General features: G+C 35.1%; 1 protein-coding gene across 6 annotated transcripts in view; it reads right to left on the reverse strand.

The window, feature by feature from the left end:
- TCF12 (transcription factor 12) overlaps window positions 1-23,599 on the reverse strand; it is a 328,909-nt gene that overhangs the window by 72,271 nt on the left and 233,039 nt on the right. For all 6 annotated transcript variants that reach the window (XM_032481110.1, XM_032481108.1, XM_014556715.2 and 3 more), the window contains 2 exons: window positions 5,553-5,688; window positions 1,656-1,708 (listed from right to left, as the gene is read on the reverse strand). In XM_032481110.1, coding sequence (XP_032337001.1) covers window positions 1,656-1,708; window positions 5,553-5,688 — 189 coding nt within the window. The remainder of the gene's footprint in view (window positions 1-1,655; window positions 1,709-5,552; window positions 5,689-23,599) is intronic.

The following is a 23,599-nucleotide window of genomic DNA, read 5'->3' on the forward strand; positions in this document are numbered from 1 at the left end:
AGATAAACCTTTCATTCGCTAATTTTTTTTTCACTTTGTGTAGTTCTACTAAATATTAATATGTAATTTAACTATTACTCTCACAGAATTATAGCAATAAGTTACCAAAAAAACCTGCACAGTTACATGTTTAAGCAATTCTGTCAGTTTTAAATATGATTTCTGTTAATCTAGCAGAAATCATGTTATACTGTTATACCACCTACCCCTGCACAGCACACAACTGTTAAAATGTAAATTACCCAACTATTTTTAGCTGTTGCTGAAAAAAAATCCTGTCTTCGGGAATAATGATTTGAGGCATTGTGTTCATTTTGTTTATCAAGCAGCTATTCAGCCTCTAGTGGGTCCAAGTGCTTATGCAAGCAAAAGCTTTTAAGAATGCCTGCAGCTGCAATCCAACCTTCCAGGTAGGCTGCAGGTTCAGAGCACAGCTGCCCTAGGCTGCATAAAACTCAGATCCATCTGGAACTGAGTTTCAAAGAGGATTTCAAATTCGAGTTTTCATGTATCACACGGAAGAGAAGGTGGGGGAAGAACATAGGAAAGAAGGAAGGCAAACAACCAAAAAGATGATATCTCTACCTCAGCCTTAATGAAAAATAAAAACCTCAGACCCATGCGGCTCCTTCTAGACTACTACTTGCCAAGCCGGATATCCATTCAGTGTATACTTCGATGAGCTGTGACTCATCCAGCAGCACCTGCGCCCATGTGTTAAGTACTGCCAAATAAAAGCCCAACATCCATTTACACAACAAAGAGATGTACCCTACAAGGAATGGGGCCTCAATCCAAAAGCCTCACTCCCTATTTGTTTCAAGCAAAGGGAGAGGGGAAAAAAAATCTCCCCTCCTCACACCAGGGATTTTTAAAATGTAGGTGGATTTATGATGTAGGTTCATTTACAAATACTTTTACTCTTTAAAAGAATGAAGTATATTTAATAGCACAAACACCCCTACAGCATTAGATTATCATGGACATTAATGACTGTTCACCAAACCTTTCCAACCTCCTTCATGAAAGCTCTTTACTCTCAAAGGATACATTTTTGAGCAAAGAGGGATCAACAAACTAGTTGCTTGAAAGCTTTCCTGATGCTAGGCTGAAGTTAGGAAAGGCTTAATGAAGGCTTTAAAATCCACAAGGGCTTCACAATGAACATATGACTTGGTGATTTATGCATATTAATAACCTCAGTCCTACTGAGGCAAGCTGAGCCGAACATGTCCTCCGAATCTTAATGTCTTTAGCTCCATTGGGATTATTACAAATGTAAATTTCTGAGATTCTCAGCTATTAATCTCTGTCTGTCCTCCTGTTCAGCAACATAATGACTAATTAAACATCAAAAGACCTGTACAGGAGATCTTCTTTGACAGCTACCGGCCTAGTCCTTTCCCAAGAGAGGAATTCAAGTGACAGGGACATGGAGTAAAAGCATATGAGTGAACTACAAATCACTGCAGAGAAATCTAAAACCCTAAGACTGAATTCAGATTTAACTCAATCAATGATTCCGTTAAGCAGAGGATTGTTAGTACGTGAAACGTGCCTACTGACACCAACCGAATGTATCCTTAGAGCCAGCAAATACTGAATATTTGAATTCAGTTTGTTTACCACAAAGTAAAAAAAAAATCAGTACTTACAGAAGAAGGCAAACCAGGAGGCACCTTTCTGACTTTCTTTGCTTGCAAAGGATCTGCACATGGAAACAGTATATTTAATCAGCATTTATATTACAAAAGTTCAGACTTCAAATGAGCAGAAAAGAATTTTTCTTCCTAGTATTTTTCTTGTTTTCCAATATTTAGGAGTAAACAAGAGAATACAGGGATGGGGGCTTCATTCTTTCTAACTGCTCCCAGTGCAAAACAGGTTCTCTTAACGAAGTATATATTCTGAAATAAACATATTTCATAAATCTGAGAAGATGACAGCAGACAAAGGAAAACAAGAGAGAAAATAACAAACCAAATAAGCACGTGTGTGAAAAGGGAATTAATATTTCTTAAATACTTATTATGTGTTAGGCTCCATACTAGGCATTTTACATAATTTTTCTCAGTTTCACCTGCAGAGGGCCATTTGGTGCAACAGGTCACTTTAATAGTATGACTCCTTAAGAGAGATAAAATTTAGTGTCCATATCACACTGAAAATTTGGATTAAAAGCATATTAAATTGACTAAAATCTAATGCTATGCTACAAATTATTTTAAGTTAAAAATTTGAAATAAAATTTAATAACTGAAAAATTATAATAATATCAAAGTTATGCCATATACACTATCAAATAAGGACACTGTCATTTACAGTATCATCCTGAAAGTATTTTAAAAGAACATTTACTCTAACAATGTGTAGTTAAAACGGCAACTTCAGCGCTAATTATTGTACAATTTATCCTTGGATTTTTGTATTTATATCCAAGAGATAAATTATTTATTAATATAAATGAGAACATGAGTATTTTCATATACCTAACCAGCCTCAGTTGGTATTTTAATTTTACTTATCTGTAAAATTTTAAATCTAAAACTTGTGTTATTTATTATAAAAAAATGGAACTAAGTGCAGCTTTCCAATCTTACACAAATAATGGATCAAATTCAGGATTTTCGGAGGCATTCACTATGAAGAAGAGAGAATACATAAGAAGGGTGATATTTAGCACAATGTTCTTGAAAACTAAAAACTGGAACCATAAAAACGGTATTTTCCTGGGTCATAAATGATATGATGCAATAAGACAAGCAGTTGTTTAAGAATGAAACCCATTTACATTGAGGCTGGGAATCTTTATAGTGAATATCCCAAGAGGCTGTAAAGCTAAAAAAGCAACTTCATAAGTAGCATGGGGAAAATTTTACACAATAAAAATGGGAAAAAAACATTCATTAGCAGCTAAGTCTTTACCCCAATAGGCAACCTGTATTTCCTGAAAACAGAAGAGCCAGAGATAAACATTTGGCACACTCTGAAATTATAAAACTTAGAGGCAATATTTCTGTTCTTTGTGAGGCTTTTCTAAAACCCAACTCTTCACAACAAATACAGTACCCTTGAAGCAAAAACCACACTCTACACCAAGAGTCAACTGAACTGTTCTATCAGTGTGGAGCCCATCACTCTGTTCTGGGGTAACTGCCAGTAGAAGATGTTGCTATTTAGATTAGGACAGTTTCTCCCTGCCGTGGGAATGGAAATTTTTTCTTTTACATTTTTAATCTCATTATTAGCTGCCACTGTACAATTACATACATAATGTTGGATTCAAAATCATGAATTTGGGATTCACAGTTCACTTTCGGGAGGCTGCAAAGCATAACAGTTAAGAGAGTAAGCTAGGTGGATTCAAATTCAGCTCCATCATACAGCAGTTACGTGAGCTTGGGCAAGTTATCACCTCTTTGAACTTTAGTTACCTACAATAACCTCTTGAAGTTATTGCAATAAATATAATACGTGAAAGATGACCAGGGCTCTGCCTAACAGAAAGTGACACAATAAACTTTAGCCATTATTACATTTATATTAAAATCTGTAGCAAAATTATTATAAATTAGATAAGTGAGATACTGTTTTGCAGAATGATTTTCTAAAGCATCTAAATAGCCTGGAAAGGGGGAAGGATATATATAGCTCAGTGGTAGTGTGTATGCTTAGCATACACAAGGACCTGGGTTCAACCCCTAGTGCCTCCAATAAAACAAACAAACAAATAAGTAAATAAATAGCTTGAAAAGATACTAAGGTTGGTATAGACTATCTCTGAAGTCCCTTCAGAGCTTTATGAATAACAAAGTTTTTAAGACTGAGAAGTAACAATGAAGACTAATATTCACTAAATGGTATTCACACAGGAGATGGGCCTCCCTGGGTACTAAGCCTTGGCTAAGTTACTTAGCTTCCTGGGTCTTGGTTCCTTATTTGTAACATGAGTTTAATATTATAACCTCAGAGAGCTTCTATAGAGATGTAATAATATATAGAACACAGTATACCTGGCACAGAAGAGACAATCCATAGTACCTATCATTATCATAATCAAAATGAAAATGAAGAATATATATTTTAAGTTTTGGAAAGCTTGAGTTTCTAATGAAATCCACACCCTCCTTCCTGGATATTTCAACAGTTCATTTCTTCCCCGCATTTTTAGTAATCGTATATTGGTCTACATTAGCGCTTTCTGTCATGTGTGCTCACACAGCACACTAACAAGGTGTTGTTCTAGAGTGATGCTGATACATCTAGACTCAAAAGAACATTCTCACCCTGACTAACTGATTTGGTGGGAAACAAAAGTGGAGACTGAAAATGCTACTCTAACTTACCGTTTCCTTAATAACAAAAAGTATATTGGTCTAAATTATCTGGGCTTACTCCAACAGTACATACACTAAACCACCCATAATACTGAGAGGTGGGCACATATAACCAGACTCTCTATGCCTAATACGACAATCCATCATTGTGCCCTTTTATGCATACTCTAGACCCAAAGGTGAGGGATATTTTACCAAACTTTAGGTTTGCCAGAAGGTAATTATATAAACTAGATGCAGTCAACAAGTATTTGCAGAATAAATAACTGGGACATATTTTCTTTTGGTGGACTATGTTTCTTTTAGAAGTTGGCCTATCCTTAACATAAATATGCTTTACAAATTTAATTTCCTTATATAAAGGATTCTTTGTTAGGAATAACCAAAAATTCCCACATTTAAACACTGATTGGATAGGGTGTCAAAGTATACCTGAAGCTTACTGTAAGCAGCAACAGAAAGCAGACTGGACTGGTTAGGCTACATATAAGACATGAAAGAAGGAAGCTAAAGAAAGCGAGAGTTGCATGCTTTGATAGTTACTGAGTTTCCTTTTGAGGTGATGTTTTGGAACTAGGTAGAGATGATGGTTGCATAGCACTGTGAATATACTAAATGACTGACTTGTACACTTTAATATGGATAATTTTATGTTAATTTTACCTCAGATTTTTAAAAAGTGGGAGTAGAGCAATTAATATGCAAAGAACACTGGACTTGGAGTCAGAAAATCTTACATTTTATCCTGTGTAAGACACCTACTAGTTACATGAATATGTCCTCTTTTGAGCCTCAATATTATGTTAAGTCTAGTATTATGTTCACTGACTAGCAGGGCTGCTGTATTGACGAGATGAGAATGCATACTATAAAATCACTTTGTAAAATAAACTGTTCAGCATTGTATCAAGTTTAGTTAAGAAAAAGGTATTAATATTAGCACCTGATATTTTTATTATAAGAGGAAAAACTAGTTTCATTTTTTAAAGTACTGTTTTTCATTATTAAGTTCCTCTTATACTGATGACCAAATAAAAGTATTAAATTGTTTATTAAGTATCTGATATAGTATTTTACGCAAATGAGCCCTTATATTATCATGATATCCAAGAATTCAAATTTCTTCTAATTAAAATTATAGCCAGAAGTGTAGACTATGCAGGGGTGGTGGAAAGAAACATTTTTAAGATGGGATTTGTCATGTGATACACTTACCAAGTGCTGCAGAGTCATGGAGTGGTCTTCTCCTGGAACTTGTGGCAGAGAATGAGTAGTATGGTGTCCCAGGTTTTCCGGAAGAAGAGAGCTGTGCTGGGCTTCCAAGCCCTAGATCTTGTCTCAGGAGACTAGACTATAAAATAAGGCCAAGGAAACAAGTTATCTTCTCACTGATAATGGACCCAAACCTGAAAATGTCATCACTTCTGAATTATTTATAGTAACTTCAACAATGCCTTCAATTTAGGAAGCATACAAGCACTTAACTGAATTCTATTAGACAGTTTGTTTAAACCTGTATTTTCTTTTCTTCCCTATCCTCATGTTGTTGGCTTTCTAGTAATTATGTAGATCCACACAATCTTAGGGTTGAAAGACACTTTAGTTACTATGTTGTTCTACTCTTTAATCACCAAGAACATTTTTGACAAATGGTCAGCCAGTCTTTGCTTGAAAGCTTCCATGACCACGCAAGGTAGTCAGTTCCATTCTTTCTCCATTCCTTTTTTCTTTTCTGGAGCGCTCTCATTGTTTGAAGAGTACCGATATTTTTTAAGTCTAGCCATTCTCATTATCTTCAACTGTGTCTCATGACATGGTTTGAATGTCCTCCTCATCATCCCTGACACAAACCTCTAGATTTATTTTCTGATCGTCAAAGGAATGGAGAACAATGCCCCAGATACAGCCTTACCAGTGCATACTACTAAATTTCAACAACCCATTTGTGCTAGTTAGCTTATACTGAGAGGTTAAGAGTGATCAGACCCAGATACTCTTTATTGTATATGATGCTATTAAGTCATGTCCCTCCAATGGCTTCCATGTTCAGTCTGCATTTTTTGGTTCCAAGTACAAGACTTAACATTTATCTCTGATAAAATTCATCTTGTTATATTTGATCCATAATAATCATTCTTTTCATTTTTAGATTCTGAGTCTGTCAACCAATATATTTGCTAGACTTTCTAGTATCTGGGCATAAATACTGTGATAACAAAAATGGAACATCAGGATACCAGTGACATCATGAGACTGTCAAGTACTTCCCTGAAACCAGAGATTCAGCAGTCCTGACCTACCAGCCCAGTGACTACTATAAAGCAAATGAAATTAATTTGGAAGAATCTGCTTCCAAGTTTTCTGGTAGCCGAGGGAAAAGAAAACCTCAATTGGAAAGGGTATTGGATACATTTGAGAAGATGCTCTCAAATGAAAAGAGCTGTGATTCCTCTGATAAGTTTACCATCCTCTTACCGCACATTTAATATCCCTTACTGCTATCAATGCACTCTTAGTAGCTGTCCTCCAGCCACTGAGTATCATAAAGGTACTGAGAAATGAACCTCAGCCCTCAGCTCTGGCTAGAATCAGTACAACTTTCTAACAGTAGTCACACTAGCCCAGTCACTGCCTCCATTTTGATAAATGAGAAAAACTCTCATTTCAGGTTGTCATATTACTTAATAATCTTAAATAATTTTTATGTTTCAGCTTAAAAAATCAAGGTGGAATCAACGCAACATAAAATTAACCATTTTAATATTTCTTGTAAGTGACATTGAGTATATTCATAATGTGTAACCATCACCGTCTAGTGCAGAACGTGTTCATCACCCCAAAAGGCACACTCATACCCATTCAGCAGTCACTTCCATTGCTCCCCTCCTCCAGCCCCTAACAACCACTAATCTGCCTCTGTCTCTCTGAATTTTCTCATTCTGAATATTTTATATAAATGAAATCATACAATATGTGACCACCTGCTTTCAACTCTTTTTGGGTATATACTTAAGAGTGGGATTCCTGAGTTACATGGTAATTCTATGTCAAACTTTTTGAAAAATTGCCGAACTGTCTTCCACTTTGATTGTACAATTTTATACTCCCACCAGCAATGTATGATGTTTCTCATTTCTCTGCATCCTTACCAACACTTGTTACTTTCTGGCTTTTAAATTATAGCCATCCTCGTGGGTGTGAATTGGTATCTACTGTGTGCAATTTGCATTTCCCTGGTGACTAATGATGTTGAACATCTATTCAAGGGCTTGATGGTACTTCGTATATCTTCTTTGGAAAATTCAAGTTTATTCAAGTCTTTTGCCCATTCTTGAATTGGGTTGTCTTTCTGCTGCTGTGTTGCAAGAATTCTCCTAAGTTACATTTTGTCTACTAGACCCTTATCAGACATCTGATTTGCAAATACTTTCTCCCATTTTGTAGGCTGCCTTTTCTTCTTGATAATGACCTTTGATGCACAAAATTTTTAGTATTGATCAAGTCTAATTTAGCTATTTTTTCCTTTGTTTCTTGTGCTTTTAATGTTATATCTAAGAATCCACTGCCAAACCCAAGGTAATGAAGATTTATCCCCATATTTTCTTCTAAGAGTTTATAGTTTTAGCTCTAATACTTAGATCACTGATCTACTTTGAGTTAACTTTTGGAGACAGTGTAAGATAGGGATCCAGCTTCTTTTTTTTTGGTATGTGGATATCCAGCTGTTCTAGCACTATTTGTGAAGGAAAACAGTATTTGCTAATTCAGTGGTCTTGGAACCCCTGTTAAAAATCAATTGGTTACAGATGTTTGGGTTTCTATCTGGACTTTCAATTCTGTCACATGGGTCTGTATGTCTACCACATGTCAGTTCCACACTGTTTTGGTTACTGTAGCTTTCTAGTAAATTTAAAAACGAAAGTGTGCATACTCCAACTTTATTCTTCTTTTTCAGTATTGTTTTTGCTATGTGGAATTTCTTGAAGTTACATATAAATTTGAGGATCAGCTTTTCCATTTCTGTAAAAAGATGCCATTGAACTTTTGATAGGGATTGCAGTGAATCTGTAGATTGCTTTGGGGAGTATTGCCATCTTAACAACACTGAGTCTTCCAAGCACCAATGAATGAACGTTGAATGTTTTTCCTTTTACTCAGGTCTTCTTTAATTTCTTTCAGCAATAATGCTTTGTAACTTCCAGTGTACAAGTCTTACATCTTGTAGTTAAATTTATTCCTAGGTATTTTATTTTTTGGATACTACTGTAAATGGAGTTGTTTCTTAATTTTACTTTTGGTTTGTTCACTATCAGTGTAAAAAAATAAAACTAACTTTTGTGTGTTGATCTTGAGTCTTGCAACTTTCCCAAATTCATTTATTAGCTCTAATAGTTTTATTGTGGATTCTCTATATAAAAAAATCATATCGTCTGCACACAGGGATAATTTGATAGTTTCCAATTTGGATGTCTTTTATTTATTTTTCTTGCCTAATTGCTCTGTTTAGAATTTACAGTAAAATGCTGAATATAAGTGGTGAAAGTGGACATATTTGTCTTGTTCTTGATCTTAGGGGAAAAAGCTTTCATGCTTTTACCATTGAGCATATTAGCACTGCTGTCTTTTTTTTTTTTTTTTTTTTAATGATCCTTATCAAGTTGAGGAAGTTCCTGCTGATTCGTAGTTTGTGAAGTCTTTTTACCATGAAAGGGTGTTGAATTTCTGTCAGATACTTCTGCATCAAGCGGGATGATCAAGTGGTTTTCCCCTTCATTCTAATCAATGAATGATCAGTTCTTGTATGTTGAATACCCTTACATTCCTGAGCTAAAACCCACTTCATCATGGTGTATAATCCTTTTAATACGCTGCTGATTTTTAGCTTGCTAGTATTCTGTAGAGGAATTTTTATTAATATACAAAAAGGACATTGGTCTGTAGTTTCCCTTTTCCTGTGATATCTCTACCTGGTTTTGTGTCAGAGTAATTCTGGCTTTACTGAATGAGTTAAGAAGTGTTTGAGAAGAATTTTTAAAAAATTCTCATTTAAATGACTGGTAGCATTCATTAGTGAAACCATGTGGCCCCAGGCTTTGGGAAGATTTTTATTACTGATTCAGTCTCTTTACTTGTTTTACCTCTGCTCAGATTTTTCTATTTCTTCTTGAGTCAATTTTGGTAGTGTGTATGTTTCTAGAAATTTGTCCATTGCATCTATATTGCCTAATTTTTTAGCATAGAATTGTTTATAGTATTCTTTTATAATTCTTTTATTTTTGTAAGATTGTAGTAATGCTTCCTATTTTCATTTCTGATTTTAGTAATTAGACTCTTTTTTTCCTAGTATAGCTAAAGGTTTGTCAATTTTGTTAACTTTTCAGGGAACCAACTTTTGATTTGGTTGGTTCTACTATTTTTCTATTTTTAAAAATTTCTGGTCTAATTATTATTTTCTTCTTTCTGATGGCTTTAGGTTTGGTTTGTTTTTCTTTTTCTAGGTTCTTATGGTATCAAGTTAGGTTACTGATTCAAAATATTTCTCCTTTTTTAATGCAGGCATTTTCAACTGCAGATTTCCCCCTGATCACTGCTTCTACTGCATCTCATACAAATATTTTGCTATACGGTCTTTTCATTTTCCTCTGATATTTCATTAAAAAAAAAACCCATTCAACAAGGCTGGAGCACACATGAAGTAATCAATGTATTAAATAAGCCAAAGATCATGCATCTTTCAGAAATGTTTATAATCAAGAAGACAACACTTTCAGACTCCTCAAAAGTTAAATTCTTCTTTGAATAGAGTTGATATCTTCCTTTATAAAGGAGAAAAGTGAGGAAAAGAGGCTTTTAATCACCAGACAATATGATCTGTATATGAAAAGACTGCGTAATAACAATATAATTCCTTAGCATAAATGCACAAATTCTAACAGATTCAACAGAATGGGGAGATTCAACAGAATGGGAAAGAAAGGTGTGATTAACAGGCATAAAGGAGAAATAGTCCCCATCAAGATAATTATCTCCAAGAGAAATGATGCCACTGGAATTGAAAAACGAGAAAATAATCAATACAAACGTAAATAATACTTGTATCCTTTCTATTTCAAACAAACCATTAGAAATGGATCTCTCGATTATGTTATTTATGTGACAGTACTGTGACCCAGGAATCATCAAGTTATGCTGAAATTTCCATTGTCACATCTGTTTTGTGTTTCTTTTTTGCCTGTGCTAGGCACATTCAACATTCTTCAAATAGCAAATTAGAGTATGCCTAGAGTATGCTAGATGGAATATATTATTACCACATGTTTGAGAGCAGGGGTCATGTACCTTGAAATTTTCCTTTAAACATCACTAGTCTTTTAATAGGATATTATTCCCTGATTAGAGCAAAACTGACTTTCATGATAAAATGTTTTGAGGTGCCAATGAAACTAGTCATTGTACCCATGTAAACAAATAAATACATGAAAGGAGGTGGGCATTCATATATTTCTTAACAGTGCTCCTTTCAACATTTCCCTGGCACATAAATTCTAATGGGCATAAAAGATGATGACTAGTACTAGTGGTCAACAAACCCTGGCCAGCAGGTTAAATTGGGCCTGTTTTGGAAAATACTTTTATTGGAACACAGTCTCACCCACTCATTTATGGACTGGCTATAGCTGTTTCTGTGCTACAAAGGAAGAGTTGAGTAGTTGCAGAGAAGGTATGGTATGCAAAGTCTAAATTATTTATGATGTAGCCCTTTTTAGAAAATGTTAATTGACCCTTATATAATTGATGCCTTGATGGAGAAACAAGAGACTGAGTTTGGGGGATGGTGAAGAAATCTGTCTGCTTAAGTTGTAAAGACAGATAAACTCTTAGATGAGAAAAATGTAGCCATTGAGTTATTTCTTATAAGAAATCAATTAACAGTTACAATAAGAAGTCAATAAATAGTAACAACAATATAATATAATATGCGACTAAGAGACATATAAAATAATCTAAACAGTGAATAGGAAAATGCATTTCTTAAATTCCTATAAGTAGGTGAAATATCTATAAAACCTCTGATGTTCTGAAACAGGATGGGTTTTGGAGTTAGTTACCCTGAGTTCAAATCCTGACTGTAAGATCCTGGGCAAATTATCTAACATTAATGCATCTGTTTTGTTTTCTATATATGATTATATTACTAACTAGCTCACAGGGTTCTAAGTAAATAAGGCTTAAGTAAAAATAAGTAGTATGATTATAGGTCCAAGTGAAAATAGAACTTGATTTCATTTTTTTCTTTCCCAGTGGGTTACCACATTCAAAGTATCACAAAAGAATGAAAATAAAATCAATGACACTTTTTATAGTTGATTTACAATGTTTCAGGTGTACAGCAAAGTGATTCACTTTTATATATATATATTCATTTTCAGATTCTTCTCCATTATAGGCTATTATAAGATGCTGAATATAGTTCCCTGTGCTATACAGTAGGTTCTTATTTATGAATGACATTTTTTATTCTGTTTCCTGGGCACAAACTCTTTCTCCTAAGTAAGGAGACCTCATCTGCTCTGAATCCAAGAATGGCTGAGATACAATTCCCACTGGCTCTGGTAAGATAGGATGTTGGAAATAGAAAAGAGAATAGATAAGCCCCTAGAGAAAGGGTTGACAATTAGAGGCTAAATCCAAAGAGGAGTATGACAGATTCAAACTGTATCAACCTAGACTGAGGATAAACAGAAAAATGCCAACTTATTCTCAAAATGATTCAGCAGAAGTATGTATATTTGTGTGTATAAACCCACATATAGCATACAGACAAACATATACACACACATATTGAGGGAATGAAAAGGAACGTGTATGCACCAATATGATGTAACGTCAAACGATGATACTTGATTAAGAGTACATGAACGCTCACTGTATTATTCTGGCACCCTTTCTGTGCGTTAGTAATTTTTCAAAATAAAACCTTGGAGAAAATCAGAATAAATATCAAGGATCCACTACCACACTCTCATATGTACCATTTCAGTTAATATTTATTGCAATCTTATTATTAAGTATTACACAGACAGATTTTATGCTATATAGATAGCAAGCAATGGAACCTAAGGCTGTTTAAGAGGCTCTTTCGATAGTACAGGACTTCTACAACAGTCCAGGAACCCAACTACTATTTATAAGCTTAATTTGAAAAAATGTAAGTGATCTGTAAATAAATTTGTGGATTATAATTCTAAAGTTAAGTTACCTATAGAACACATACTGATAGATTTCTGGACATATGCATTAAATAAAGGAAGAAAAAGAAGAACAAATTTTTTTAGGGAAAAAAGTTTACTTGTTACCAATTTTACTGCTGATAAACTCTTCTCCTTACTATAGACAAGTCCGGGGATGTGGTTAGGAAATACCCTGTCTTCTTGTTCTACAGTGAATATAAATACCAAAAAAGATACACAAGTTCTTCTTGGAAATTACCATTTCCCCCTGTTTTATCCACATCATGATGAATATGATTAGGTAAAGCAAAGGTATGAGAAATTGTTTAACACAAGATGATATTTTTTCCTATTAACTAAAATGAAATGATCAGTACTGTAAGAAACACAAAATAAGTTTAAGATCAGGTTTTTTTTTTTCTCCACAAGGGCTTGATAATCTAAGAAATAATATCCATTAAACTAATGGTAAATATGATTCAAAAAATCAAGGACTAAATTATATAAGCCTAACATTTTGACATTCTATCACTAATAAAATCATGCATTTTTTCTTTATTTGATTCTTTAAATATTTTGGTAAAACTAAAGTGCACATAATAAATGAGTGAATTTTTTCCTAAAATAAAATTACATATCAGCTCATATTATTGATTTTTCTGCCTGCCTAAAACAAATGAGAAGCATTATTGATCTTATCCTAGAGGTATCTCCGGCAAAAAGAATATCCCAGTATCCCAGAGGATATAGAACTAGGCAAAGTAGTTTTATTCTGCCACGCTGTCTTATTCAAAGCAGAATTAGTATTCTGAACTGACATAGCACTAAATTTCTTAACATGTGCTTAGAGAAAAAAAAGTCTTTTCTATAGTCATGTAGAACCTCTATCTGTGAAAAATGTATCTAATTACCAAAGAATAATGAATAAAGGGTTATCCCTGAAACACTAAGATAGTCTCAAATATTGCAGTAAAACCTACAGGAAGTTTCATTTTGAATTACATGTGACAAGCCTCTAGCCTAAATAAAAATCCACATTTTTTTATATGGAACTTTAATAGCCTATGTGATAAGTTTTTGAAAGTTCTCTCTCCCTTTTAATGTGCTTGAGAAACTCCGACTCTAAGATGTGAACTTGAAAAGCCTATTCAGCATAAATCTTCACAGTGATACTGACCAAAATGTAAGAAGAGGTAACAGTAGTGGGAGTGGCCAACATCATTTATTAATGCAACTTCTTAATTACGTTGGAAGATACTCTGAACACGATTTAATAGGAACAGAGGAAAACGTCCTACATAAAAATGGTGCTGTTAAGTAGCCAGGAGGATTCAAAACCACACTGTAATAATTTGGATATGTATTTTTTTAATTTGGATATTCTTTACCTTAAAAGGGAAACTGTCTGAAATCTTGTTAAACATAGGCTTGCTTCCTCAGAACTACTTTTTACCATTAAATGGCTTGGCCTAAATGCTGCACTACATATACTTCGATATTTAGTCATAGCCAGATTAAATAAGGACCTGATGTCAAAAATTATTATCTTCATTTTATGATTAAAAATTTGAAGTGCTAACTTATCACTAATTTGTTTTCTAGAAAAATAAGATGGAGACTATCTAATGTTATAGTCATGTATTTCAAAACATTTAAAATATTTAATATAGACTCTTGGAAACTCTGCTATTTGTACATTCTACAGAATTCCTTAATTTCATGCCTGTATTACACCCCTGAAATGGTATGCAGTTTTAATACATAAAGGCAAGCAGCTGTTCTCAGATTTGTCTTTTTGTGAGGGGAGTGTACTAATTAATTAAAGAGGCAGAAAGGTATAAAACACAATCAGGATGAAAGAGAGTACATAAACTGTTAAAATTTCTCAGTTGAAATCTTTATCCTGTGCTACATGCTCCTTTTGTAACCAAGGGAAAAAGAAACAAAATGTTTTAAAAGCAAAATTAGTACAGTATTATCATATTTGCAATTGTTCTTTTCATCTAGAGACATCACAGTACAGTTCAGCTGTAAGTCCATTTGAAGTTTCAGAGCTTATGACAGGGTAACTGAAGAGTGAGGAAGAAGCCTCTCACGCCAAGTCACAATCAAATCAAAATCTCAGAGGGTGAAGGAGAACTCAGGGCAAAATACAAATGTTGGGCTTTAAAAATATATCACTCTTCTGTTAACTTTCTAGAAATCATTAAAAAACAGACTGTAATAAATCTTGAATTTGGAAAACACCGACATTTGTGAAATAATTGTATTATGATGCAAATTCATTTACATTGAAATTCCAGGGATATGTTAGCAATTACCAGCGAGTTGTTAAAGGATTCTATCCTGAGAATCTCATTAGATAGCGATGCAAACTACAGTTGTTATCATTCTGAGAACAAAGGGATCTTGAATGAGTAATCAATAGCAACTGGCAGAAAATGAGACATTAATTATGATCCTCTCTAGTGTTTTGTCTAAGACAAGATTTCATTAAATGCTTTGTGCAACCTGAATAGTTTCAAGTCATTACCAACATTTTGGACAATATCTTAATTGGGGAGGTGGTGGGGGGATGCACAGGGAAACAAAATAAAAGAAAACCTGAGATGCTTCTATTCCTTTCCTGAATCAATAAAAACACACTAGCCATCACTTGCTAACTGTTATGCTCATTCTTTTACAAGTCCCAAATCTTAAAATCTCAACATGGTCTCTTGAAAATTTAATTATCACTTTCTACACTTAAAGTGTCATGCAGGTTTGAGAAGATAATGACAGTCATCCATCAAATACATCCTGCCAACACAATCAGTCCAATCTTTCTGGTTTAAAAGGAAAAAAGAAAAAAGGAGAGAAAAGAAACTATGTACAATTAAATCAATAAACTTGGTAATTTAAGTTTCTCAATCTTCTTGAATTCTCAGTAAATAGAGGGAAATTTTACCATCTTACTATTTCATTTTCACTAGTATTTTCTCTGAACTGTTCTCCTGAATCCTGCATCAGCCAATGAAAAGATTTCAAAGTAGAAAGACCTGAGATGTACATCAATAAAGACTTCCTGGAAATAAAAGAATTATGAAAAGAAGCAGCTAAAATAAAAATAAAAGCCATTTTAATATATCCAGTATTTAAATAACTGCAAACATGACATAATCCCTCCTTTTAGGATTTTACAGGCTTCCAAAGAATCCTGACTTTCAAAAATGCTATATGGTTATCATGAAGGCAGACTCCCATGAAGTTAGCAGTGAGCATACTCTGTCTTCTTTTGAGTGAGCAGTTTTTCTGACCGTCTGAATTTGGAAACTTCTTTGATAAACAGGGCCCTCAAAGTCTTCCTGCAAAGGTACCACCAGTTAGCCTTTGAGTCTTTTCTTTTGTGAATACAAAAAAAGTCAGCTATGTGAAGTGCTAACCAATACTAGAAAAATAGGAGATAAAGATGTCATTTTCTTTTGCTTTTGTGTAAATGATGTTACGAGGTCCTAAGATTTTCAGTGGAGTTCTAATACTTTGCAGTCTCTCCCTTTTCCTTCAATGCTAGCTTTCACATACAGTAAATGAGTACCCACTCTTCCCGATTCCTTGAATTTTCAAGAATACAATTAAGAGTAACACAAAACCTAACAGAGCACTAGGCCTATAGTTGGGCTTGTAACACTTGTGAACTGAAACACTCCATACTGGATATCTTTTTAAAAATTAAACTTTTTATTTGGGGGGTTTCCAAATATAAAAAAAGAAAAGTAGGAGGAAAAAAAAAAAGTATAGTGAACCTTTATGTACTTTCCCCAGCTTCCACAACTGTCAGCATTCTGCTGCCCTTGCTTCATTTATTCTTTCATCTCTCTTGTTACACCCCCAAACTGACAACAATCCTTAATTATCATGTAATACCCAGTCTGTGGTCATCTCTTTTTTCATTTTCTTTTCCAGGATAGTGTCTAATCTCTAGCTATTATTTAACAGACTTCTTTCACCTAAAGTAAGTTTACAAAAGAAGTAAGTGACTTTTTGAAACAATATTCTCCAACAGCACTGAGTACCACCAAAAATATAATTAGCAAGTTTTTTGGAGGGAATAGAAACAAAAAAACAATGATTTTTTCCCCTGCCAAGTTACCTCTGCATAATCTAACTCTCTCTGGCCTTTTAACTGAAGCAGGAAATTAAAACTGCCTATTGCCTCATACTTGAAAATGAGACATTCCTCTCACAAAACAATTTATTTTACCTCTGCTCCAAACAACTCACAAAGCCCAGAAGCTCACCCTGCAGGCAGCTGATGGCTTGTTACCCTTGCCAAAGTGCTCTTTCCTAGGTCACAAAATTCAAAACACTTTTTGAATGCCTACTGTGTGCCAACCGCTGTACATCGCTCTTTCACATGCTATTTCATGAATGAATCACTTCTTTGATAGCTTCAACATTTGATCCAACAGCCAGTTTTGTCTTCCTAACATTCCTAACTCCAACAATTCTCTATCACCATCGAATAATCTATTCCTGAAAAAATGCTGTTAGTCTGGGGAACCACTGGACTTCTGAATTTTTTAAGTCTAATATTCAACTCTGATATAACCCATTCTTACAGCACTATCATGTCCTTATTACTGACTGCTCTTCTACAACATTTATAAACAGAAACCTCAATTACATAGAGCTGAAAGACCAGAAGAGCTCACACCCTGAAACCATAGCAGAGTCTAGTAAGAAGAAAGACTCTCCGTCTTTCCTAGAAAGGACTAAGCCAATGAAAAGCCTTGGACTCTTTTCTACAGCCCTCCCAGCTTCCTTTCCCCACCTCTGTAAAAGCTTCCTCTGTCCCTTGCAGTAGGGGACTTGCATGTGGCTCACCATGGTTGCAGATTCTGAACTGCAGTTTTCTGCTGATCCTGAATAAATCCATCTTTGTTGGAGGAATACCTGGCAGTCTACTTGTTTTAGGTTAACATCTGGGTGGCCCACAAGGGGACCAGATAAGACCCCAAAGGGCCCTGGGGCTGGCGAGCAAAAAACGGTGGTGCCCACAACTGAACCCATTGCACTCACTGCTTTTCCTGCTGACCCTGAGGTTTGAAGGTATGTCTTTCTCCTGGATTCGGGCTTATGCCCTCTTTGTGTCTAAAGGTCTTCAGGCTTTATTTGGGATCTATTTTAAGGTTCTGTCTCTGGTTAAGGCCTGTTCTGTACACAAGCCTGGCACTTCAGTCTGATTTTGAGAACAGACTGTTTCAACTGAAGTTGGCTGGCTGAGAAGCTGTCCGCCCATTCCTTTGGGAACAGGGGCTGCTTCACTGAAACTGTCTTGGTTTAGCCGTTGGCCCATTCCTATGGAACAGGGGCTGTTCTCTGGAAACTGGCTGAAAAGCCTTCAGCCTGGATCCTTCAGGACCACACTATTTCCTTAGAACTGGCTAATAATAGTTTGCTGGCTGCTTGAGTTGCAAGCTGTTTGAATTGAGCTGTTTGGGCATTTTGAAAATTATTCTTTTACTCTACAGAAAAATCTCAGAGAAATGGGATCCCAGTTATCTCAATATTTTGAGGGCACCTTCCCTTACAGGAACTACAGCGGATTTTATGTTTAAAAATCTTCCTTAGCACATTTTTAACTAAAAGGACCAACCTAACCAAAGGCAATTTACAGTATCAATGGCCATTATAGGGGAAATCTGAAACTCCCAAATTTAATTTCCTTAAAACTGAATTTGACTACAATAGCTTAAGAATTTTGAGAACTGAGTAGAATACCTACTTTAATTCGTATTTTGTGGCTTCTCAATGTTATCATAAGTCTAAAATTGTCTCTGCAAAATAAGATTTTAAGATAAGATTTCTTTTGTCAAATATCCCTTTTTCTCTGAAACTCTTCTCATTCCCTTTCTCTCTGAACTTGGCAGAACACGTCCCTTTAAAATTAAGCCTTCTGAGGATCCACAAGCTAAAGCCTTAATTTCTTATATCCCCTGGACCAAAGCTGAAGTGAGAGCCATAGTCAAATACTTCCCCAAAGTAACTAAAGATCCTCACAGACTTGCTGAAGAAACTAACATAGTCATTCAAACTCATCAACATGGTTTTTCTATCAGCTAGTTTGTATGCTTGTTGAAGGCAAGACCCAGTAATGAATGAAAACTGCTAACTGGGAAAATCCTGAAAGTTCTCCAGAATTATAATCAGGACACCAGCCTACTAAACTCATCATACGGTCAGGCTTTGGGCAATCATTAGGTGACTTCATCAAACAATTCCCGAGGGTTTCCCAAATCCCGTTGACTAGAAAAAAACTCAGACTTGCACACAAAAATCTGATAAACCTGTTCATGACTATTACAATCAACTTCAGATTGTTTTTAAAGAAAATTCTGGTCTTCTTTCAGATGTTGATTCTACCTGGGGAGCTTTCAACTCTGTGTTTGTTAATGGGCTGAACTGGGACCTCTCTTTTCTAGTAAAAAAGACCAGGATGAAATGGGAAACTATGTCCACTCCAGATTTAGGTAATCTGGTAAACCAACTTCTCTTCACATTTTAGATGAGTCACCTAAAAGGAAGATTGACAAAATTCTTAACCTTCAACTCTAGCAAATGAAGGCTCCAAAACAAAACCAAAATCCTCCTAGATTTTGCTATTATTGCAAAAAGTTAGGACACTGAAAAAGAGATTGTTATAAAAATGTAAGTGCTTTAGGCACCTTCATAACTAGCCTTTCCAACACCCTGCCAATTCTCAGTGGTGGGGCTCTGAGGAACTTTAGGGGCTCTTCCCATTCTGCCTCTTAATCATCTTGGAGAAATGTTTCTCCCGATTTGGGATGAATCTCTTCCAGTTCTAACTGACATCAGAGCCACAGTCTTAGTGCTCAATTCCACTACTATTAAGCAGTCTCTGCCTCAGAGTACTGAAATAATTCAAATAGTGAGGACCTCTACTGAATCTCAAAAGTTCCTTCTCTGAACATATTCCCTTCTGTTTAGGCCCAACAGGCTTTTATTTTAACCAAGGACAAAGTTGTCAATACTTATACTGATAGTAGATATGTTTTCAGAGTAGCTCATGATTTAGAAATGTTGTGGAAGCAATGTGACTTCTTTACTTTCAGCAGGAATAAAAATGTCCCCTATGTTTAGGAATTATTAGATGCAATACTTTTACTTGCCACTTGAGCTATTATTAAGATTCTGGGGGCATTCTAAACTTGACTCACTGGAAGCTGAGGGAAATCACCTTGCTGATTGTGCCACAAGAAATCCTGTCCTTAAAGGGACCACCAGCAGCCAAACCTCTGTCATAGTCTAAAGGGATACTCCTCCAAATGATAACTCACAAAAACTAGCTATAGGAATACAATTAGCCTCAGAAAAGGAAGAACAAGATTAGGAATTCAGTAACTGTTGGTTTGATAAAAAGAGAAAGCTCTGGTTGGACCAAATAACAGCCCAGTCCTAGTGGAGACTCTAAAATTCCCACTCTTCACCACTGTATACACATTAAACCATTGGTATACTGACAAAATGATTCCTCATTTAATTGGTGGGAAAATTAAAACATGTACAAAACCATATAGATGGATGTCAATAGTAATTTCGGGTCTCCAACCTCAGACAGATCGTCAATAACTTCTTGGAAAGATTTTCACTTGTCACTAGAGAACTCATGGAATTAGAAGAAAACCTTAAGGTCTTTTACTTCAATCTAAAAACAGAAGCTGTAATCCCCCTATTATAAAAATCCCAGTACAGTGAATGTCTAGCCTCTGCTCAAATACAATCACCGAGAGGAAAGTCGCTATCTGCCAAGGCTGAATATTCCATCCGCTATACTATGAGAACACTCCTTATACTAAGTTAAAATCAGGATTGCTTAACTCCTACATATTGTCCAAAGTTTTAACCTTAGAAGTTATGGAACAAGTTAAATTATGCTTCAAATATTTGAAGATGTTTCTTATGTTACTGGTGTCCTCCCTTCTTAAAACGAAACAACCCTGAGTCCGTCAATCATTCTCTAAATGCTAGAGTTGCAAGTTACTTTACTATTTGCAAGTTCTTCTCTGAATGAATTTACTTACAACACCTGCTTTGAAACACATTTGCTCAGAATGGCATACAATGTCAACTACCTTGTTCTAAATATTATGTTCTAATAATTCAGCCTAAGCCTAAGGTCCGTATTATTAGGTTAGTTGTTATGTAAAGAAATATCCAAACTCCTCTTTGAAGCAACTAGATTTAATTAATCCTCTTGGGGGAATGGCAGATCAGTAAAGGATTGGCTACATATGAAAACCTTGATTTTCTTAATTGTCAAAAACATACACCTGCGTAGGAAAAAAATCATGCTTTGATGGAATATTATGCATTATCTGGAGCAGGGTCAGTTCAGTTAATGGCCAGATAGAAAACATTCAAATTTTGTGAGCCATACTGCCTCTGTTGTAACTACTCAATTCCATTTTTGTAGCAAGAGAGGAGCCATAGCCAATATGTAATAAATGAGCATGGCTATGTTCTAATAAAACCATACACACACACACACACACACACACACACACACACACACACACACACACACACACACACACACAAAACCCAAAAAGGGTGGAGATACTTGGCTGGTAGCCATAGTTTGCTGACCGCTGGTCTAGAGCACACCTTTCCAGGTTATCTGATTTTCATTCTAAGGGAGCTATTTACAACTTTCTAAATTCTAGATAACTGGAAGCAATGCAAAATAATTCTTATATGTATACCTGCAAAAAAATTATGCCCAATGAAGATCAGATGAACAACCCTTCCCCACCCTCAATATCTCTACCACCCTCCTCTAAAGAAAAAATGGTGTTGTCTCCAACTGAACATTAATTTCCTTAATTTTGATCTACGAATGTCTGTTTTGAACTGGTTCTAATACTTTACAAATTTCTTCACTCATGAGATAAAATCTATATACACGTTCATTTTTATATCTATAGGAGTTATTATCTTATTTTTTATTAAATTATCTTACAATACCTGCAATGTGCTGTTGTTATGTAACTAAGATCTGTCTAAACTACCTATCCCATTGTTCTTCATATGTAGCCTAGAGCAATACCATCTTCCCTTGTCTCCAGTTTATAAATTCTCTCGTAAATCATAAGCCACTGCTTAACTTTTCTAAGTAACACCTGTATTTTCATCATGCCAATGTCCAATTCCAAACCCTTACAGGATAAAATACAAACTCTTCAGTTAGGCATTCAAAATTCATCATCCTTATAATTCAAACATCTCACACTATTCCCTTAAATAAATAATCAATCCAAGCCAAACTAAAATGATACTATTCCTAGAATTCACATTCACTTTTTTCTTCATTCAAAATGTTATTAATTAATACATTTTATTTGTCAGGCACAGAGTTAGATGCTGGAAATGCAACGAACAAGCAGCCAACGACCCTGCCCTCAAAAAGCTTGTATTTTGGGTGGGAGAAGATTCAGGAAGAAGCTACAAGATGTGCTGAATACTGCTGCCTCTCTCTCACTGGTCATCTGTCCTCTCCCCCCAAGACGCTTTCTTGTTCACTCTGTCAGCTCTTACCCATCTTCCAGTATCTTAGAGTTCTATCCTTCCTTTGTAAAATCTGTATGAAAACCACATTCATTTCTCTGAGTTCTAACTTATAATCTATGCTACTTGAGATTTAATATGAATCATCTCATCATTTTAGTTTATTTTCTGTGTGTACACAGTTGGGCTTCTCAACTAGAATGTAAGCTTCCTGAGGACTCATACTAATTCTTTTATTCTCCTGCCTGGCCCAGTTCCTGACACGATAAAATACGCAAATACTAGTTGATTTGATTCTCTACCTTTTAAATAAGCCTTGTCATGTATGAAATTGTTTCCTTGTCATTTTCTCACCCAGTAAGAAAAAAAGCATGAGAAAAAAACGAAGCATTTAATTTTAAGTCAATGTGTCTTCCTAAAACGGAAGTGGCAACAATTTCTCAGAACTGGGAATGCTACAATTTCTAAGAGCACAACAGTCCTTTACGGAATAAGGGATTCTTTTTACTAAGAATAAAATAAAACACACTAAGATTACAAAAATATGGTCAACAAAATGTTAAAATACAATGAGCACATTATGATGTGGGATGCAGATTTGTGTAGTAAGTCCTATGAAATCAATGAAAAACTCCTATTATTTAAATAAAAATGTGTTTAAAAGAAAGCAAATCATTTGAAATACTTCTTAAGGAATTTATTTTGAATTTATTTTAAATTTATTGAAGTTTGTAAAAGAACTGCCTCAAACCCAACTATATCTAGAGAGTAAACAATTAGGGATACTGAAATAATTTAAAAATGTATTAAAACTCCATTTTAACAATTTAAAAACTTAATTTTAAGAGTAAAAGAATGATGGAGTTCAGGATACACCACCACAAAATATGGTACCTTGGCATATTGAATATTTTAAGCTGAAGAGTTTGAGAAACTAGCAGAAACAGGAAGGTGTTCTGACACCCTCTGGCCCCACCCCACTCTAGCCCTTCTTGCCTGAAACAGGCCATAACATCCTCCTGTTAAATGTGCCCTCCATATCTATCTTGAATAATTTTTGCTTTTAGTGTGGAAGAAGGGCTAATGTTCATATTTATCCATATGAATATCCATTTGTTACTGCCTCTTTTATTAAAAATCTTTCCTTTCCCTATTGGAATACTTTGGCAAGCACTGTGGAAAATCAAATGAACTGCCTAAGTATGGCTGTACTTCTGGGCTGTATACTGTTCCGACGTCATGTCTCAATCACACCAGTACTGTGCTGCTTAATTATTATAGCTTTATTCTAAGTCTTCTGTCAGAGTCCAGTAGCATAAATTTTCCAACTTTGCTCTTCACTTTCCAAGACTGCTTTGGGTATTCTAGGTCTTTTGTATTTCCAAAGAAATTTTAAAGCCAGTTTGTAAATTCCTAAACAAACACAAAAAAAATCCTGGAAGGGTTATAATTGGGATTGCATTTAAT

The sequence above is a fragment of the Camelus ferus genome, chromosome 6, assembly GCF_009834535.1.
Source record: "Camelus ferus isolate YT-003-E chromosome 6, BCGSAC_Cfer_1.0, whole genome shotgun sequence".
NCBI classification, from domain to species: domain Eukaryota; kingdom Metazoa; phylum Chordata; class Mammalia; order Artiodactyla; family Camelidae; genus Camelus; species Camelus ferus.